Genomic DNA, 20,522 nt, shown 5'->3' on the forward strand with positions numbered 1-20,522 from the left:
TTCCAATTTCGCCCATGAATTTACCGTCGTTTCTTAAATAAATATTAATATACGACATAATATATTTAAAATAAATTGTTCCATATCAGTAGATATGGCAAGTGGTCCGTTTGAACTTTGTATATTGGTACAATCTTTGATATTGATTCACTGGTTCAAACTAGTTTGAGCTTGTTTCATTTGGTTCGATTCGGTTTAATTTAGTTTTAACTGGCTCTATTTGGTTTGAACTGGTTTTATTTGGTTTAATCTGGTTTGAATTGGTTTTATTTGGTTAAGGCTGGTATAAATTTATTTAAATTGAGTTGAACTTCGTTAAATATTGTCGAATTGACTTTAATTGGATTCAACCAGGTTACGTCGTTACTGAAGTAATTAGGCATTGTTTGCTGTGAGTCTCGTGAGGCGCTGGTTGTTACGTGCCTCATAAGGCGGTGGTTTGTTACGTGCCTCATGAGGCGGTGGTTTGTTACGTGCCTCATGAGGCGCTGGGTTGTTACGTGCCTCGTGAGGCGCCGGGTTGTTTCGTGCCTCTTGAGGCTGTTAGTTATCAATTACTGCAGGGTTCATTAATCATTGTAATTATACATCAAGTCAATGAGCGCTTTTTCTTTTAGCGCCATGTTTCAGGATTGCGGACGCGGAAGCAAACCGTCTAATAACCCCCGGTTTGTTAGTGCCGTGACATTGATTTCTTTTGCCTCATGCAGTTCGAAGGCAGTCTAGCACAAGCAGAAACAGTATGGCATTGCAAGAAACAGTATGGCACTGCAAGAAACAGTTTGGCACTGCAAGAAACAGTATGGCACTGCAAGAAACAGTATGGCTCTGCAAGAAACAGTATGGCTCTGCAAGAAACAGTTTGGCACTGCAAGAAACAATTTGGCACTGCAAGAAACAGTATGGCACTGCAAGAAACAGTATGGCACTGCAAGAAACAGTTTGGCACTGCAAGAAACAGTTTGGCACTGCAAGAAACAGTTTGGCACTGCAAGAAATTGTATGGCACTGCAAGAAACAGTTTGGCACTGCAAGAAACAATTTGGCACTGCAAGAAACAGTATGGCACTGCAAGAAACAGTTTGGCACTGCAAGAAACAGTATGGCTCTGCAAGAAACAGTTTGGCACTGCAAGAAACAGCATGGTACTGCAAGAAACAGTATGGCACTGCAAGAAACAGCATGGCACTGCAAGAAACAGTTTGGCACTGCAAGAAACAGTATGGCACTGCAACAAACAGTATGGCACTGCAAACACAATGGTAGCGCGTTCCTTAACAGACGCAATGGTGGCGCGTTCCTTTAAAACAGACACAATGATAGCGCGTCCCTTTAAAACACACACAATGGTAGCGCGTCCCTCTAAAACACACACAATGGTAGCGCGTCCCTTTAAAACACACACAATGGTAGCGCGTCCCTTTAAATTGAAAGTTTTTTGTCTGTTGGTTTTGAGTTTAAAATCCGATGGCGGTTGAGGCGACTTCCTCTGGCGGCTATGGACGCCTGAGCAGCAGCAGCACACCTGCTGCTGCTGCTGCTGCTACTACTGTGCAGGATACTGGTGCTGTGGCATTATAAACGAGCTCCACCTAGAAATGTAGCAAGAAATTACCTAGAGTAAGTCACCTAGCTTGCAAATGAACGTGTCTAGCATGATCTAATGTTCTCCTCTGTAGTTTGGGGCTCATGCATAGCATGTTACGGATATGTGATCAAATGTCGTCGGTGACATGAACCGTGAGGTTCAGTTGAAGTTAACAAATTGACTGAATTAGGCCTAGACCTGAAGAATTAGGCCTGGTTAAGCATGTCACTGATTTTTGTACTTTTCGTGACTTGTTCACAGATCTAAAACGTGGCCTATAGACAAAAACATTCATCTGACGTTCCATGATTGACATCCTGACTGGACTTTTACTAGTTCCGTAAGGTGCTAGGCATTTCATGACTGAACATATACTTTTGTATAGCCTTGTCCAGTTTATTTTTGAAGACGTTCATACTCGGAGCGCCAACGATGCTATCAGGAAGGCTGTTCCACATGTCGGTGACTCGAAGCGAGAAGAAATGCTGTAACTGGGTTGAATTGTATCTCGATCACTTTTTTAGCTTATAACCCTATAGCCTTTGGGGTCGATACTTGTTTCAAATCCTAGTAATCCTTTTAGGACCTTGTATAAACCATAAGTGTATTTGTATACTTCAATGAGTTCACCACGCAGACGTCGATAACGGAGACTGGGAGGCTTCATAATCTTTATTAATCTTTCTTCATAAGGCTTGCCTTTTAATCCCTGAATTATCCTTGTTGCACGTCTTTGAACACTCACGACTAAATTTTTGTCCTTTCCATGTTTTATTGACCACACGGCGTTACTCGGCGGAATTTTTCTCGCAAATCACCAACTTGATCACTATAAAATAATAGTTACAACAAAGTCACTGTATAGTTACTACAAAGTTACTGGATAGCTACAACAAAGTCACTGAATAGTTACTACAAAGTTACCAGGTAGTTACAACAAAGTTACCGGGTAGTTACTACAAAGTTACTGGATAGTTACTACAAAGTCACTGGATAGTTACTACAAAGTTACTGGATAGTTACTACAAAGTTACTGGATAGTTACTACAAAGTTACTGGATAGTTACTACAAAGTTACTGGATAGTTNGGTGTTATGTTCTTGGAGCGTCACTATGGATCTAAAAATTTTGTAAACCGGATGGCTTAGCACCGTTTATATTCTATTATTTCTCAATGGAATAATGACCCATACATGAGTAAAATTTTCCTTGGAATTTAGACAAAAGTTTCAGTCATTTCTTTGAGTGTTTGTCACCACTGACACAATCTCCCAGGTGGGCGTGGAAACTCTGAGGGGGGGATTAATGCGCTGGATGTGGGGATTGGGGGGAGGGATGAGGCTGTCCATCCTCGCCTCCTACAACAACGAGTCCAATCCCCTGACGCTGAGCCCCCTGCCTCCGTCCCCCGCGTCCCCGGGGCAGCTGCAGGGGCGCCTCGCCCTCCTCCCCACCCACCAGGAGGCCGCGACGGGCGTCTACGGCGGCAGATATTGCCTGGCGTGCGTGCTGCAGGAGGCGATGCAGGTGCGTGCCTTCTGATAGCAGGAGGCTTAATTATGTCACTTCTGCCTGCAACCTCCAACTTCACCCAATGTCGGGTCACCAAACAGGTTCAATTAAAAATGAAATATCAACCAAATGCAATTAATAAAACGAATAGAACTTCTTTACATCTCAAGTAGTCGGTATGAGTTCTACAGCTGTAGCTGTCTCTTATACACATCTAGATGTGTATAAGAGACAGCTCCACTACCCACCACCCACTCCACCACTCACCACCCACTACATCACCCGCCACCCACTCCACCACCCGTCACCCACTCCACTACCCACCACCCACTCCACCACAGCGCCCACTGATCCCCATTCTCCAGCTGCCCACTCTCTCACTCCCACACTCACCCACTCCCCCACCTGTTTCCACTCCCCCAGTTGTTCGCGTATTTAATTCAGTTAATTTGTTTCATTTTTCATATTGTATCATCACGTGACTGTGATGATGGCTCGCCGTTATTTAAATAAAAAATACTTTAGTTAAATAAAGATTAAACCATAAATTATCCGATGCAATAGTTATTTAAACGATAAATTAGTCGCTGAATCAATTAGGTAAATTATAAATTTTTACTATATTAGTTAAACAAATTTTTTTTTTACTTTATTAGTGATGTAGACGACATATTATTCACTGAATTATCTTTTTCCAGCCAGCAAGTGCTGGTGCAAGTCAAAACGACGTTTGTGCGAGCTTTTCTTACTTGATTATTCAACTTTCATTTAATTAATTACCCTAATAATTCAACTAATTTACTAATTGATGACCTGAGCGACGTCAAGATCGCTGTTTACAGTGAAACTCGAGCGAAACGAATGCGTGACTTCCATTCGTGTGCGTGTCTTCAGGAACTGTGCGTGCAAATATAACGGCTTCTTAATTGTTCGTGACAAGTGCAAAGTTTATAGTCTGCGGAAATAGCTTTTTATTTTTAATTTAAGGCTAAGTAATAATTTTTGAAGCCGTTAGAATTTTCGAGTTTCGGTGCGAAATGGTTTTTTGAATTTTAAACATTGTTTGGGATTGATTTACCCTTACATTTTGGTTATTATAAAATCTTCTTTGTGAAGGAGATTGGTAAAGTTATTACATTAATAACTCCCTTGATAATTACTAATATTTTAATTACCTGTGCAAAATCAGAGCCGTTTTATAGCCGTTTTAAGGCAGTGGAAGCCGTTTTATAGCCGTTCTCTGACGTCTCATGAGCGTTCGTCTTGTAACGCGTTATAACGTTAACGTTGGTGTTAACGCCACCGTATTATAAAAAAATGTAACTCAGCATTCACTGCAGTGAGTGACAGAGAGCGCATTTTCTCGTCGACGAAAACGTGAAGTCGCGGACGGACAGACAGATGGACAGGCAGAAGGACAGACGGACGGACATGGCGAGCACAAAAGTGCATTTTTTCCATAAATAGGAAAATGCGCTAAAACATCTTCCACACTCGTGACGAAGATGAACATTTTTACGTGGCATATTGATGAACATTCTGTATATTTTGCCACCGTGACACATTTATGAGCGTTAATCGGTCGTGTTTCTGGTGTGATGGCCTCACCGAAAATACGCCCTAAATCGACCATGGCGGCTAGAACACGGCATAAAATTTTTAATTTTAATTTTGTACACTCAAAGAAACGAGTGAGGCTTTGTCCAAATAACGATGCACTCTTTGTGTTTTTGTGAGTCATCCTGACCAAGTCTGACTCGGTAAAATAAAGCGTATAAGTGCTACGTCCGCTCTCTGCTCATGCTTTGGGCAAGAAAGTGTGTCACAATTTGGCTAATATTACCCTTTTATTAGCGCATTTTCTCATTTATGGACAAATGCACTATTGTGCTCGCCATGTCCGTCCGTCTGTCTGTCTGTCCGTCTGTCTGTCCGTCCGTGACTTCATGTTTTCGTCGACGAGAAAATGCGCTCTCTGTCACTCACTGCAGTGAGTACTGAGTTATATTTTTTTTACTAGTGTAGGGAAGGCTGTAAGGAGGGTGGGGGAATGAAAATTTAGATTAAAATTGAGATTGACAAATTATAAGAAAATTAATTGATAATATTTATCTTGATTAGCTTTTGTTTCTGTTCATGCAGGTGGTTGCGACGCGGTTCTCAGCTGGCCTGCAGCAGGCTACGTCTGGCAGCGTCAGTGTAGGCCGCCTGCAGGTTGTCATACCTCCGGCGATGGCACAGAACTGCCACCTGAACCACCTGCCACTTGCCACCTGGCAGAGGTGGTCAAACTTTACTGGGTCAAAACTAGTGCGAACTTTAGTGGGTCAAAACTGGTGCGAACTTTAGTGGGTCAAAACTGGTGCGAACTTTAGTGGGTCAAAACTGGTGCGAACTTTAGTGGGTCAAAAGTGGTGTGAAATTTCCTACAAGGCAAAGATAGCCTCCGCAATCCGCATAGGCGTCGTGACTATTCCTCTGAAAAGTATATAATATTAAAATGCCTTTTACCGAGCATGAAGTCACACACGTTGATCGTTGGTGATTTTAATCATCCAGAGCTAGACTGGACAGATGGATCCTCTCCAAGGGATGAGAATCACCCAGCATCCTTGTTCATGGAGTCAGTAAGAGACTCCTTCTCAGTCCAACACGTTACCAAACCAACCCATTATAGGGCGATAAATATATAAGAGTCTTTCTGATAATTATAAAAGTCATTAAAGGAGTGAACAGACTCCCGATATTTGTCTTTACTAGTGATGAATCAATGTTAGATGAGCTTCGTCACGAGGCTTTATTGGGCAAAAGCAACTCTGTTTTTCAGCATTAAAGTTTTTCACTATCAAGTGCCGTACAGAAAAGATCGGAAGCGAGAGCGTTTGAATTTTGCGAAAGGCGATTACTTATGTAAAATACAGTGAAATATTTTGGTCTGTATTAAACCACAAACGTGGCCGAGTCATGGTAATTTGTCAAGAACACGGTTATGTCTGTAGTTGATGCGTGTCTACCTATATTAAATATTATTTATATTCATATATTATTATTATATTACCGTATATATCATCCTAATATTAAACTCGGCGGAGTAAAAAAAAAACGTTTTCCTCTCCCTCTGGTAATTTGTCATGAACACGGTTATGTCTGCAATTGATACGTATGTATATTAGATATTATTTATATTATATTATATGATATCCAAATATTAAGCCCAGCGGAGTCCAAAGAACGTGTCCCCCTCCCCCAGGCCCCGCCCCCGGGGAGCGCTGGGCCCCCTTCGCCTCCCGCGCGGTGGGGGTGCGGCAGGTGGGGGGCTGCGCCCGTCCCGGGGACGTCGTGACGGTCGACGCGACGTCCCTCGTCACGAAGACGGGCGACGTACGTCCTTTGGGGACGTCGCACGTCCTGCCCCTCGACGTCGGCGAGACGAGGCAGGACGAGGACCTGCTGCAGGTCGTGGGTGAGTGGGCAGACCTGCTGCAGGTCGTGGGTGAGTGGGCAGGTGGGCACGCTACCGCTGGGGGGTGTACGAGGAGCGGGGGTACCACGTCCCCCCCTCCTGCAGGGGGGGCAGCTGCCCCCTCCCCCCCGTGTCCTCCGTCCTGCAGAGAATCGCGTCTGATCAGGTGATCTTTGGGGGACCTGAATACACTCAGCGGAATGAATGTGTCTTTGTTTAAATATCAATGTATTTTTGCCGTAGGTCCAGGTGATGGAGGTCTGTGTTGATATAAATATATTTATATAAATATATATCATAATTTTTTTATAAATATTCTTATAAAAATATATAATACCGGTATAAATAAAATATATGTTGATAATATGTGCAGGTGGTGAAATTCTGTGATAGTGACACGCATGACCCTGAGGATGACACGCTCCATAACCTGGCGTGTGATGGACGCAGCGTATGGGAGGTCATCCGCCAACACGCTGACCACCGTCCATCACACCACATGGAGCCGTCCGCTCAAAATTTTATTCGTCCATTTTCCGGCCAGGACATTACCGAAAACAATGAATTTTATGTGTCAAGTGACATCAACTCCAGGAACTCTTCTCCCCTTGGCCGCCATATCGTCCAAGCAGCGCCTTCAGAGAGCGAACATGTGGCCCGTGAGAAGGGGGAACATGTGGCCAAAGAGAGGCAGGAACATGTGGCCAAAGAGAGGGAGGAACATGTGGCCCTTGAGAACGGAAAACGTGTGGCCCTTGAGGGGGAGGAACGTGTGGCCTTTGACAGGAAGGAACAGGCGGCCTTTAAAAAAGGGGAAAATGTGGCCCTTGAGAAGAAAGAACAGGTGGTCTTTGAGGAGATAAAAATGGCCCATGAGGAAGAAAAACATGTGGTTCATGAACAGTCGAAACCGTACACTTCCGAGAGCATTTTGGCTCCAGGGGTGGGCGGACAGGAAGATGTACATGCATTAAGCGTCCAGAAGGAGGGAAGAATAATGTCGAAATTTGACATAGCGAACCAGTCGGCCAGATCCCTGGATGGTCCTGTAGATCCTCCTCCAATTCCAGAAGATCGTCCTCCAGTTCCTGCCCCACGAAGGAGTAGGGCGATCGCGACTGAAGATCAGATCGTCGAAGTGGATTATCCTGAGTTGAGGATTGCATCCTCGGCGAATTGGACTGAGTCCTCAAATGAACTAAACCGAACGGTTCAGTTAAATGCACCTCTGCTGAGCGCTGATGAGTCTCCGCATAACCGCTCGACTGATGCAGCTGTCGAACAACGAACAAACACGTAAGATATTGTGCAGTACCTACTGAACACAAAACGCGAACGTCATTCCAAAATACGAGTAGCAAATATTTCATTTAATGTTTTTCGTTTTATATTATGTTTCTGGTCGACACCCGAAAATATATATTTCTGAATGTAAAAAAAAATTATCTCTAACAATTGAGCAATTTATACTTAATCAAGCCATAATAATTGATAAACATAATTTGTTTTTAAAGTAGCCTCGTAGATGTCAACTATAAAATTCCTTCGCAAAAGAATTCTCAAATGTCACTTATTCGGGCGTTTTAATTACCCTTGTATGTTCCCTCAGAACCTCCAGCGATGGGCAAAACCTCCTTCAGATTGCGGATTCCTCCCTCAGTAGAATGAGGGATCCCTCAATCCCTCCCTCTGACTCCACTCGCCCTACTGCTGAGGGCTTCAGTGGGGTACCCCTGGAACTGCTGGTGGCGCCCCCACCCGTCCTGGTGGTTGCCCTGGACCTCTCGCAGGCCGCCATTGACGAAGTAAGTTTCAGCAGGCTAGGTTTGTTTTTAAGCAGACCGGACCAGACGGTAGAAGGAGACCGGACCAGACGGTAGAAGGAGACCAGACCAGACGGTAGAAGTAGACCAGCCCAGACGGTAGAAGGAGATCAGATCAGACGGTAGAAACATACCAGACCAGACGGTAGGAGACCAGACCAGACCGGAAGATAGAAGAAGACTAGACCAGACGGTAGAAACAGACCAGACCAGACGGTAGAAGCAGACTAGACAAGACGGTAGAAGCAGACCAGACTTGAAAGTACTTATAGTTACTTGGTGAATTTGAACAAAATTTGGTAGATTTATAGGAGTTCAAAAGCTCTTTTGGGGTGTCGCACGCGCCGTATTCGGTATCTAACGACCGGCCAGTTGTTGGTGTTATGTTCTTGGAGCGTCACTATGGATCTAAAAATTTTGTAAACAGGATGGCTTAGCACCGTTTATATTCTATTATTTCTCAATGGAATAATGACCCATACATGAGTAAAATTTTCCTTGGAATTTAGACAAAGTTTCAGTCATTACTTTGAGTGTTTGTCACCACTGACACAATCTCCCAGGTGGGCGTGGAAACTCTGAGGGGGGGATTAATGCGCTGGATGTGGGGATTGGGGGGAGGGATGAGGCTGTCCATCCTCGCCTCCTACAACAACGAGTCCAATCCCCTGACGCTGAGCCCCCTGCCTCCGTCCCCCGCGTCCCCGGGGCAGCTGCAGGGGCGCCTCGCCCTCCTCCCCACCCACCAGGAGGCCGCGACGGGCGTCTACGGCGGCAGATATTGCCTGGCGTGCGTGCTGCAGGAGGCGATGCAGGTGCGTGCCTTCTGATAGCAGGTGGCTTAATTATGTCACTTCTGCCTGCAACCTCCAACTTCACCCAATGTCGGGTCACCAAACAGGTTCAATTAAAAATGAAATATCAACCAAATGCAATTAATAAAACGAATAGAACTTCTTTACATCTCAAGTAGTCGGTATGAGTTCTACAGCTGTAGTGAAGAAGCTCCGAGTGAAAGTCTCATGGACCTTCCCTGGACCTCCTAACCAGTCCTTCATTGTCCTTCAAGTGGTGTATAGTGTCATAGAGAAGGATGGTGACCGTTTCTGAGAGTGAAACTTTGGTGAAACTTTTTATAAATTCCTTGTTTGTGTCTACTCGTAATTGGTACAGTAATTTACGAACATAATGACCGTGTCATGTGTTTGTAATAACTACCCAATCAGAATTTAGATCCGCATCAGCTTCTGATTCCTCGAATCAGAAGCCGCTACGCCTCTAAATTTTCTTATGTTAATAACTCCTTGCCTGTTGTTCAGGTGGTGGTACAGGGGGGAGAGAGCGTGGATGAGGCTGTAGTGGTGGTGGCTGCATGTCGCCCCAAGGTTGGGGAGGAGGAGAAGAAGCTGGTCCAGACAGCTGGTTTTACACTCCACACCATCGCCATCTGCACAGCCGCTGTACCAGAGTTTGACCAGCTGGCTGGGCCGCGTGCCTCCTGGGTGCTGCCCCCCAGTGCTGGACCCCACGAGGGGGAAGGGAGATTCGCCCAGTCCCTGCAGGAGGCGACGACCTACAGCGCTGCGTCGCCATACCAGTCGCGTCTTGTCCAGGTCAGGGTAGAGGCGGCCTAAAAATAGAGGCGGATTTTAAAAATAGGATAAATCTCTTGTAAATTCATCATTATTTCATAAAAACGTTTTAGTAAGCAGCTCTATCAACAGTTTGAATCTTAGTCATTCATGTGTAATCAATTGAGAAACTTAAATTACACGGAAGATGTTGAGGCCTTACGAGTTGTCTACAGGTTAGAGTAATCTACACTAAATGTTATCTACATTTCTCCCATTTACCCTCTCACAAATTCATGTTCTTCAAATACATGTTCTCCAGGCGTGGCACTCTGAAAAATAAATGAGTGATATTGTTCAAATGGTGACACACTTTCTGCATGTAGCAATGAGGTATTCTTTTGTCGGGCCAAACCGTGTCAGGATAACTCGCACAAGAACTGCATCGCTATTTATAAACTGCATTATTATTTATTTTTATTATTAGGAAACTCTATCGTTATTTGGACAAAGTCCATTTATTCCTCTGAGTGTGTCGCCCTCATGCCGCGTGTCGCCCTCAGGTCCACACCCACGCCATCGTCCTGGAGAGGTCGGAGCTGCGGGCGTCGGGGGCGTACGCGCTGGCGAGCGGCCGCCTCCTGCTGGCAGGACCATCCGCAGAACGTCTGGTGGTGCTGTCGTCCACCTCCCCTGCTAAGGTGCTTGTCATCTCTATTTTTATATGTGTCCTTAGTATTTTTAGGATGTGTTTCGGACGTAGCAGTCCCAGGCCACGATGGATCGCCGTCTCTTCACTCTCATCCACCTCTGCAACTAATATAGCTATAGGCTATATTGTCTACTGCTTTGAGGCTATAGCTCTGCAGCTATAGCCTCATCCTCTGCCTTATGTTTTACCCCCTCTTCATCCACCTTTCTAAGCAAGGTCCTTAGTTCGTATCTCCAGTCTCCCAATTCTTCATCCAATGTACTTTGTCCTTGCTTTGCATCCCTTTGTTATCCACATCTCTTTCCAATTCGGTCTCCCCTCATCATTGTTGTATCCTTATCCTCACAACCTTCCCCAGCTAAGGTCCTTTCTTCCTAGTTTGTCCATCCTACCCAGAACGGCCTACTTGTACAACATATTGCTATGAATATTTACGGTATTTCTTTTCATACATTCTTACATATTCCATATTTATATATTCCTACATATATTCTCCTACCTATTGGTTTTGTGTGCACTTCATTATAGGAATTCTTGTATCTTTTTTATTATCAGGTGGTCGAGGTCCGAGACGCCGAGGGCCGGAGACTGGAGATCACACGGGACACGGGCCGACGTTTCTGGCTGGAAACAACGTCGACGGGAGAGATGACGTACACCTTTAAGTATCTCACGACGTCGTTATCGTTCCCATTACGCACCACCGAAGACGTCTACGAACGACGTACGAGTGAGCCTGGTCTCGTGGTGACGTTGTGGACGAGTAACGAGCGTCAGGACGTGCTGACGCCGTCCAGTGAACCTGTCATCGTCTTTGCTGATGTCAGCATGAACGGGTGGCCCGTGGTGGGTGCCCTCGTCACGCTGGTCGTCACCCACCTACCGTCTGGGGTGGCGGCGAACTTCTCCCTGCTGGACAGCGGCAATACGGGTTAGATATTTAGAGTACTTTGTGAAGTACTATTTTTAGAGTACTTTGTGAAGTACCTACTATTTTTTGAGTGCTTTGTGAAGTACTATTTTTAGAGTGCTTTGTGAAGTACTATTTTTTAGAGTACTTTGTGAAGTACTATTATTTAGAGGACGTACATTGTGAAGTACTGTTTTAGAGTACTTTGCGAAGTACTATATTTTTAGAGTACTTTGTGAAGTACTATTTTAGAGTGCTCTTTGAAGCACTATTTTTTAAACACTTTGTGAAGTAATGTTTAGAGTATTTTTTGAAGTGCCTTTTTTAGAGGACCTTTTAATGGACTATTTTTAGAGAACTTTTTGAAGTACTATTGTTTTATTTTGTAGAGTACTTTTTTTAGAATTCTCTTGGACATTAGAGACCTTAAATGTTCTTGATATTCATCAGGTTCGCTAAAAAATTCATTTATTCACGAATTTATTTTATTAATTATCAGAGCCTGACATGCGTGCGGGCGACGGCGTGTACACGCGCTACCTGACGTGGCGGGTGGGGGAGGGGCGGTACTCCCTGGTGGCCACCGCACGACCTGGCCCCTCCACCACCGTGGTGACCTCCACACCAGGTAACTCCCCCCCTCCCCGCCAGGTAACTCTTCGTCATCTCGAGACCCAGTTTGGCCCTGCAAAAGTGTGTATCAATGCCACTATTTGGACCAAACGATCCATCAATTTTCCTGCATGTGCGGGTTGCTCACTATCCATCCTCCCCCCCCCCCAGACGGGGGCGTACGTCACACCCCCACGGGCCCGTTCACGGGCACGAGTCCCGCACGGTCGCTGTACGTCGCCCGCGTCAGTTTCGACGACGTCGCCCAGCCGTCCCGCGTCACCGACCTCGTCGCCCACCTGGTGGGCGGTGAGCCCCACGCCTTCGTCAACCTCAGCTGGAGTGCCCCGGGGGGCGACCTGGACCAGGGCACAGGTTGGTTGTGTTGACCCACTTAGGTCATACGGTGCTATGTGAGCTTTGCACACTAAGAGATATGAGTGAGTCTTTGTCCAAATAGTCATGCAATATTTGCCCTTGTGTAATGGGTCATTCTGACCCACTTAGGTATGCTGAAGGTCTGTACGATGTCTGCTCCTTGCTTGTGCAGTGGGCAAGATAGCGTGTTTTATATTTTGGATAACATAACCCATAAATTTTTCTGGGTGTATTATTTTATATTTCTTCTATTAACGGAAAAGGTTGCGAAAATTTACTACACGGCAGTAAATTACTACCCAGATCGTTACATTTACCATGTTTGTAGTACATAAATTAAGAAAAATTTATTCGGCCTAGGTAGCTCAGCCTAGTTTCACGATACAATTGATGTTAATTTATAAATAAATTATTTGATCTAATAATTTTAAATCTGAACAAAGGTCACTAATGACCGCCATGTTGCGTGTACAGCGTCAGTGTACGAGCTGAAGATGTACACGGAGCGCGACGCCCTTCGTGAAGGGCGCTTCCACGAGTCTGGCATCGCAGTCTTCTGCGTGGAGGAAGGGGGCGGCCGCTCCCCACCGCCGCCCCCCGCCATCTATGGCACCCGCCAGCACTGTCTTGCCGCCGTGCCTTTCGCTGATCTCAAGTGGTGGGCATTTGATAGTGATGATAGTGTTGTTGTTGTTGATAGTAATGATGGTGTTGTTGGTGATGCTAGTGTACGATAAACGATAAATGGCCAAATGCATGAAAACGATAGGGAGAACAGAGGTTTTCAGCGGGACTGTACTCAGCCGTTCGACCGTCAAAGCCGCTACGTGTAATAAGGCAGCTACTTGTACCTAGGCCCCGCGACGTTTAATTAGGCCTCTAAGTGTGCTTGAACTGTTACCTTGCACTTAGATCGCGATATGCACTTAGACGCTCCGTGTACTTAGGCCGTTACGTGTCCTTAAGCCGTTATGTGTACTTAGGCAGTTACGTGTACCTAGACCGTTACGTGTACTTAGGCCGTTACGTGTACTTATAGGCCGTTACGTGTCCTTAAGCCGTTACGTGTCCTTGGGCCGTAGCGTGTACTTAGGCCGTTACGTGTACTTAGGCCGTTTCGTGTCCTTAAGCCGTTACGTGACCTTAGGCCGTTACGTGTCCTTAGGCCGTTACGTGTCCTTAGGCCGTTACGTGTACTTAGGCCGTTACGTGTACTTATCATTATTAAAAATTTTTCACAAGTTCCATGTCCTGCGCAGGCACTTTGCGCTGCGGGGTCGGGACGCGGCCAACAACACGGGTCGGGTCTCCAACATCGCGTCCATCGTGGTCCCTCGCCCCGCCGCTACCACCACCACCACCACCTCTGCCACCGCCGTCCCGACGCTGGCGTCGCTCGAGGAGCCGTTGAGTAACGTGAGCGCCGTGGGTGGCGGGTGGCGGCCGTACGTGGTGGCAGCAGCGGCGGTGGCAGGATTGCTGATGGTGGTCGCCGCCACCGTGGCATGCGTGTGCTGCTGCAGGAAAGCCAAAATGCAGAAGGAGAAAGACCCTGACCGGCCCGTCTATAAAATTTACGTCAATAACGCCTACATCCAGGAGGATGATGGCGAGATTAAAGTGGTGAGTTGTGAATCGGATTGTCAGGGTAAGAGTAAAGAATAAAATAAAATTTAAGTTTTCAGTGTTCTGACATAATTTCAGCAACAATTGGTATAAATCCAGATCAAAAATTTATTTTAAATAATGAAATCTATTTCTAAGCCCTCACAAATTACCATTTCTCAGGTCCAGGAATGGGTGAACTCCTTGGACAAATACGGCAATCCGGAGCCTGGGGACGGATTGCCTGAAGGAGCGGAGCTGAAGAACAAGGCCTCCTTCAAGTATACAAGTCCTGTGCGCTTCGGGGTCTTGACCAACGGGTCCATCATGCGGGATGCCACGACAGGGTCTAACTCGTCGGGCTCGTCCCGCCCTTCTGACGTGCAGACCCACGATGACTACAAGTACAGGGACCTGTCGGAGACGACGAGCGATTCTACCACTGACGGACTCCCTCCGTCGTCGGCTTCGTCAGCAGCGACCGACGTGATACCTGCCGGGGACGTGTCGCCTACTCCACCCCATGATGCCGCTTATCCGTCCTCAGCAGACCCGTCGTCCTTCAGGGACACCAACATCTCGTCCCTGCCGCTGCCGTCCCCATGCAAGGCCGTCAAATCCACATCGTTGCGTGCCCCGTCTCCGGAGGCGCCCCAGAACTACACAAGCGAAGACGAAGGAGGTTTCAGACCTCGCGGTTCCCCACCACCCTTCCGCCGGCAGCTGGGTCCTCAGTTCTGCTCATTCCGCTACCTTCCTCCTCCTCCCCAGTACAGGAATGGAGAGCTAGGTGCATGCATCCCTCAGCAGCAGTTCCCTTCGCAAACGTTCCCTCAACAGCAGCAGCTATTTTCCCCTCAGCAGCAGCAGTTTTCCCTTCAGCAGCAACAGTATTCCCCTCAGCAGCCCTCACCCCCTGCGAGGGGGATGTCTCGTGTCAACGGGTCGCTGTCTCACGGCACAGTCAGGAGTGTCAAGAAGAGACGACATATCTCATTTGTTTAGATTTATTGCGTTTTTATGTGTTGGTGCTAAAAGAAATTTTTAGGTTTAATATTAGAATAATTAGAACGCATTTTACAAGTTCCATTAGTCTGACGAACTTTCATTTAAATACTTCATACTTGTTAGTTTACGCTGCGAAACCTTTGGACTGCAAACATTTTAATCTACCGACTGATTTCTCTATTACTATCGTTACCATTTATACTCATAGACCAACTATAGTTGTTCAACAGGCCAGAAAACTTTTAAGGCATTTTTGTACATTAATGTAAAAATTAGTATAAATTAGATTTAGATAATTCTTCATGCTTAGTAGCAGTCACTATTTTTGCCAAAGAATCTCGTGATGCGTAAAACCCCTTTACTTATTCCAATTCGTAAGTCGAATCTCAGCAAACGTCGAAAATGCGACATAATCACGACTTTTAAATAGAACCTTCCTGAAGAAAAAAATCGGACAAATTGGCGGGATTATACACTTAGAAAAATTAATGGGTCATATGGACACTCCCAAAGCGCGAGTAAAGTGCGAACGTGGCAGTGATTCTCACTTTGACCAAGAAATACCATGTCAGGATGACCCACACAAGGACTAAAAGTTCATCGCTATCTAGATTAAATTTCATTAATTTTCTTGAGTGTCTGATTATTTTCCTCATTCAGATATAATGTGAGCGGTCAGTTTTTATGTCATCGCTATATAATAGAATCGCTTACAATTTTTCAACCCTAGTTTTACTCTCAACCTCAGCTGCCCATGGACGCTTTATGTGATCCGTGGAGGCCAATCACTTTCATTAGTTGATTTTATGCGATCACGTGATAAATTGACGCTGTTGAATGGTCTCATTGTTATGTAAATAGTTAACAATGTCTTCATAGAATAGTCATATGCTTGTAGATTATCATCCTAATTTGATAAGAATACTAATGTAATAATAATAATTTGATGATATTTATCATCGTAATCAGTGTACCGGAAGCCCCAAGGTTACACGCTTTTTGTCGCCGATGTAAATAAGTAAATGAATAATTTGAGTACACCTGATGATGGTGCAGCAGACCATCCCCTGATGATGGTGCAGCAGACCACCATGAGTCATTATATATGACGAACCATTTTCAAGTTAATCTTTGGTAGGATAAATTTTAAGGATAAATGAGGATAACAACGTGTACGCAGGATATATTCTTTCAATGATCATTCCAAGTTACTAAGTTACGACTTACCAAGTTGTAACGTCATCACACAACACGACAATATTTCCTACAATAATAGCCGGGTAACAATATCCATACAATAATATTCCTTTCAACGGGTAGCGATATTCGCTGCTAAAACCAAGTCCCCTACAATATAAAACAATCCAGTTTAGTGCAATTGGTTCTGAGACATTCTCTACTGCATAAAATAACAAGGTGATTAAGTCTAATGACCTCTTAACTACTCAGTAATTGATCTACGTTTCGCATATAATAGACGCTTTAATCAGATGAAAGTTTTTGGAAACTACAAATTGTTTTAAACAGAAAAATCAATTCACATTAAGTTGTGCCTGATGACCCCTGGAGAGTCGAGATGGACCAAATGCGTCTAAGATGCTTATACACGGGGCCACTGTAGTGGCGGGCAGTAAACTTTCAAATACTGGCGGCCACTATTTACCGTGCCTCGTGTGTAGGCGCTACTGGCCACGGAAGGACCCAGTAACTCTACACGAGTACCACCTAAAATTAGTGGCGGTCAGCATATGAAAGTTGTACTAGCCGCCACTAATATGGCCTCGTGTAAGACATCTTTTGAAACGAGCTGAGCAAGTGAATGGAAAGTTTACGTCACTTCATTATTCAAGGAAACTACAATTTAAGTTAATTGCAGCTTTGTAGCATACTTGGACAGAGGGGGCGGAGCAAGAGCTCAAGGTTGCCAGAGGAGAGAGGATATCGTAAAGGAAAGGTTGCCAGAGAAAAGAAGAGTGGGCAGCGGAGAGAAGATGTATTGGAAAGGTTGCCAGAGGAGAGAAGTTCGGAGCTAGAGGTTGCCACAGGAAAGAGCATTCCATAGGGAAAGGGTTGCCATAAGATAAAGATTGCCACGAAAGAAGGGTTGCCAGAGGAATGATGGAGTCAGTGATACAAGTGGCAGCAGGGAGACGGTAATTAGGTAGAGAATGAGAGAGCTTATGTGGTGTTCTGATAAAAAGTTCCTGGTCCGTTATTTCAAGTGACTTAATAGATACACTAACGCTAAATCTATACTAACAATAGACTTATTATCAAGAAATAAATTTACGCTCTCACTATTTTGGAATAAATCTTCGAACAGCCAGATCGAACGTCAACAAAGTAAAAAAAACTACACCAACAACAATATGAAAAAAGTTGCAAGCTGTTGTAGAAGTCGAAGCATGGCATCACCAACTTGCTTTTGCTCCTCTCTAGAACAACTTAGCTACCCAGTCACAAAAAAAATCCTAAGAAAATAATATATTTGCAGAAAATACACAACTTTCTAAAAAATATATTTTTTTTCTATTAAAAATAGAGTGCAGTTAACTTCTAAGTTTCTCACGCACGCGTGTCTTGCCATGCGCGAGATTAAACAATGTAACATTTACATCTTCAATACTTGACATGTTAAAAACGAGACCAAATGCTTCATGAAAGAGTTCGAAGAAACTTGAGACTTCTCATAATATAGCCATTACCTCTCATAATATAACCATAGCCTCTGATATACTGTCTCAGTGAACAGACCGATAACCTTCTTCAGACCGATTCTTTGCGAAAGCACCGACACCACCGGCACAACCACTAGCACAACCACCAACACCACCAGCAGCATCACCAGTAATAGTGGAGCCACCAGCGATCGCAGGACCAACAGTATCAGACAAACCTCTAATAAATGCACCAAGAAATACAACACCAGTATCAGCAACTCTTGTATTAGTAGCCGAAGCAGTTTTGCCAACAGCGCGGTACACCACCAGTTTTGCCTATAGTGTCGTATACCACTAGAGTAGCCAATAGTGTTGTCCACTACTAGTGTAGCCAATAGTGTTGTCCACTACTAGTGTAGCCAATAGTGTGGTCCACAACTAGTGTTGACAACAGTGTGGTCCACCACTAGTGTTGCCAACAGTCTGGTCCACCAGTAGTGTTGCCAATAGTAGTGGTCCACCACTAGTGTTGCCAAAAGTGTGGTCCACAACTAGTGTAGCCAATAGTGTGGTCCACAACTAGTGTAGCCAACAGTCTGGTCCACCACTAGTGTTGCCAATAGTGTTGTCCGACTCTAATTTTGTCAGCTTAGGAGTAATGTTCAGGCATGACGTAGGAGATGTCATCCCAAGGGTGGCGGTAGAGTCCTTGCTTCAGGCGCTTCTGATCCAAGTAGTGACCTGAACAACAACAGTTCTTGGTTGGAGATCATAGACGTCTCAAACATGCTATTATCATTATCCATATAGGTATCATTAGATACCTTTATCACCACAAGCTACAATCATCCAGCTCTAGTTGGGTTTGTTTCAACGGTACCAGCAAGCGGCAATGGAACATTCAGAAGTATCAACATCATCGCAAAATGAATGCTATACAGTCAACATATACGCACGTGGTAATGGAGTGGTCGAAAGTATCAACATGACCGCGACATGAATGCAACATACGCTTACCTATGAAGCCGATGGAGCGACCTAACACGAAGAGGCCGTTGATGGTGCCGATGTTGATGTACTCCTCAGCCTCCTCCCTGCTCAGCAAATTCATTTTTAGACATTTCAACCGGAGCAAATATTTTTTTTCACGCGGATCCAAAAATCAATATACTCAATGTTTTTCATTGAAAGTCAGAAAACTGTAGGGGTTGATGTCAAAAATATTTTTCACGTAATATTTCACGCTTTAAGAGCACATAATCGTATGAATAACTAGCAAGTCTAACGATTCAGAACTACTGACCGGGTGAAGGCCCCGGAGTTCCTGAGGAGGTCGACGAAGGCGACGCCGATGACGCCATCCACGTTCAGGATGAGGTTCGGCTTCTTCGAAGTTGTGATTTTTTCAACCTGGGAGTGGTTAAAATAATTGAATTTGGTTGAATCATCGGCGCAACTTTTTCATGGCAGAGCAGGAACCTAAATGTGGCTCAACCGGATGGCATAAAAAAGCAAGATCAACTTTTCGCTACCAGGCGTCAAACTTGCCGTTACCAACACCCAAAGGGCAGCGATAACGCAACCTAACCTCTGGTCCAGCAGCTGGACCAGAGGTTAGTTTAGGACGGCTGCTGGACTAAAAACGAATAATAAATTTCAAACAAGTATTTAGTGCTAATTATAATAATAATAATAAAGTAGCCCCACCTTGAGAGCGTAATCCAGCAGAGGGGTCGCGGGGAACTCTTTCTGGACGAACTTCTTGATGATCTCGACGCGCTTGTCAGGATTGTTCAGCTGCGGAAACAATGGCAGAATTTGTACACCATAAATAATTAGAAACTTGTCATCATATCCTCAGCAGAACCTTGCTAGTACCTTCTCATGAACTCATCAGAACCAAGTCTTAAATTTATGATTTAAAGCTCCATCTAACAATACAAGAACCTCATCCAACATCATCATGGCCCCACCAGAACGCTGGCCTGATGCCCATGAAGCTGACCTGATGCCCCCCTTCCCACAAATGCTGGGCAAGACTCACCGACTTGACGCGGTGCCCGATGCCCATGATTAGCCCTCCTCCCCTTCCCCTAAATGCTGGGCATGACTTACGGACTTGACGCGGTGCCCGATGCCCATGATGAGCTGCCCCTTCTTGCGCATTTCGTTAACGAAGTCGTGGGGCTCGAGGTTGCGGTCGCTGGCGTCACTGAACTGCTTCGCCGCCCCGTCCAGCGCCCCCCCGAACCTGTCGCCCTGCGGAGGTATGGGTACAATATTGGTGTATTGTCGCCCCGTGGCTGTTTACATTCACTACAGCATGGATTACCCTCACAATACGCTGCCTTAAAAAGATCACACATTATCCTTACAATAAGCTACCCTTACATTTGTTGTTGTTGTGGTTCCCCGGTCTCATTTTTACAAGAGACCCCCCCCCTTACAGTAGACTGCCATCGCAATAGGTTATCCTCAAAATAATTTATTATCAATATAAGCTATTCTCATTTCTCAAAATAAATTACCCTCACAATAGGCTTACATCTAAATACTCTACTCTCACAACGCTCCATCCTAATATTAGTCTACCCCCACAACAGGCTACCCTCACAACAGGCTACCCCCACAACAGGCTACCCTCACAACAGGCTACCCTCACAACAAGCTACCCTCACAA

The 20,522-nt window shown here is 45.1% G+C and overlaps 2 protein-coding genes across 2 annotated transcripts in view; one reads left to right on the forward strand and one right to left on the reverse strand.

The window, feature by feature from the left end:
* The window catches only part of LOC108664891, a 42,514-nt gene extending 26,979 nt beyond the window's left edge, over window positions 1–15,535 (forward strand). Inside the window, exons 2-15 of the mRNA XM_047880310.1 lie at window positions 5,243–5,382; window positions 6,319–6,567; window positions 6,606–6,729; window positions 6,937–7,859; window positions 8,173–8,368; window positions 8,950–9,201; window positions 9,706–9,999; window positions 10,521–10,658; window positions 11,225–11,600; window positions 12,079–12,207; window positions 12,363–12,566; window positions 13,044–13,227; window positions 13,829–14,192; window positions 14,358–15,535. Of these exons, the coding sequence (XP_047736266.1) occupies window positions 5,243–5,382; window positions 6,319–6,567; window positions 6,606–6,729; window positions 6,937–7,859; window positions 8,173–8,368; window positions 8,950–9,201; window positions 9,706–9,999; window positions 10,521–10,658; window positions 11,225–11,600; window positions 12,079–12,207; window positions 12,363–12,566; window positions 13,044–13,227; window positions 13,829–14,192; window positions 14,358–15,179 (4,395 nt within the window). The 3' untranslated portion in view covers window positions 15,180–15,535. The remainder of the gene's footprint in view (window positions 1–5,242; window positions 5,383–6,318; window positions 6,568–6,605; window positions 6,730–6,936; window positions 7,860–8,172; window positions 8,369–8,949; window positions 9,202–9,705; window positions 10,000–10,520; window positions 10,659–11,224; window positions 11,601–12,078; window positions 12,208–12,362; window positions 12,567–13,043; window positions 13,228–13,828; window positions 14,193–14,357) is intronic.
* Window positions 15,536–16,353: 818 nt separating this feature from the next.
* The window catches only part of LOC108664892 (ATP-citrate synthase), a gene marked incomplete in the record, with an annotated part of 32,499 nt that continues 28,330 nt past the window's right edge, over window positions 16,354–20,522 (reverse strand). The window contains 5 exon segments of the mRNA XM_047880311.1: window positions 16,354–18,583; window positions 18,860–18,936; window positions 19,146–19,252; window positions 19,550–19,639; window positions 19,958–20,101. Coding sequence (XP_047736267.1) covers window positions 18,492–18,583; window positions 18,860–18,936; window positions 19,146–19,252; window positions 19,550–19,639; window positions 19,958–20,101 — 510 coding nt within the window.

Source organism: Hyalella azteca, unplaced genomic scaffold, assembly GCF_000764305.2.
Source record: "Hyalella azteca isolate HAZT.00-mixed unplaced genomic scaffold, Hazt_2.0.2 contig5164, whole genome shotgun sequence".
Taxonomy (NCBI): domain Eukaryota; kingdom Metazoa; phylum Arthropoda; class Malacostraca; order Amphipoda; family Hyalellidae; genus Hyalella; species Hyalella azteca.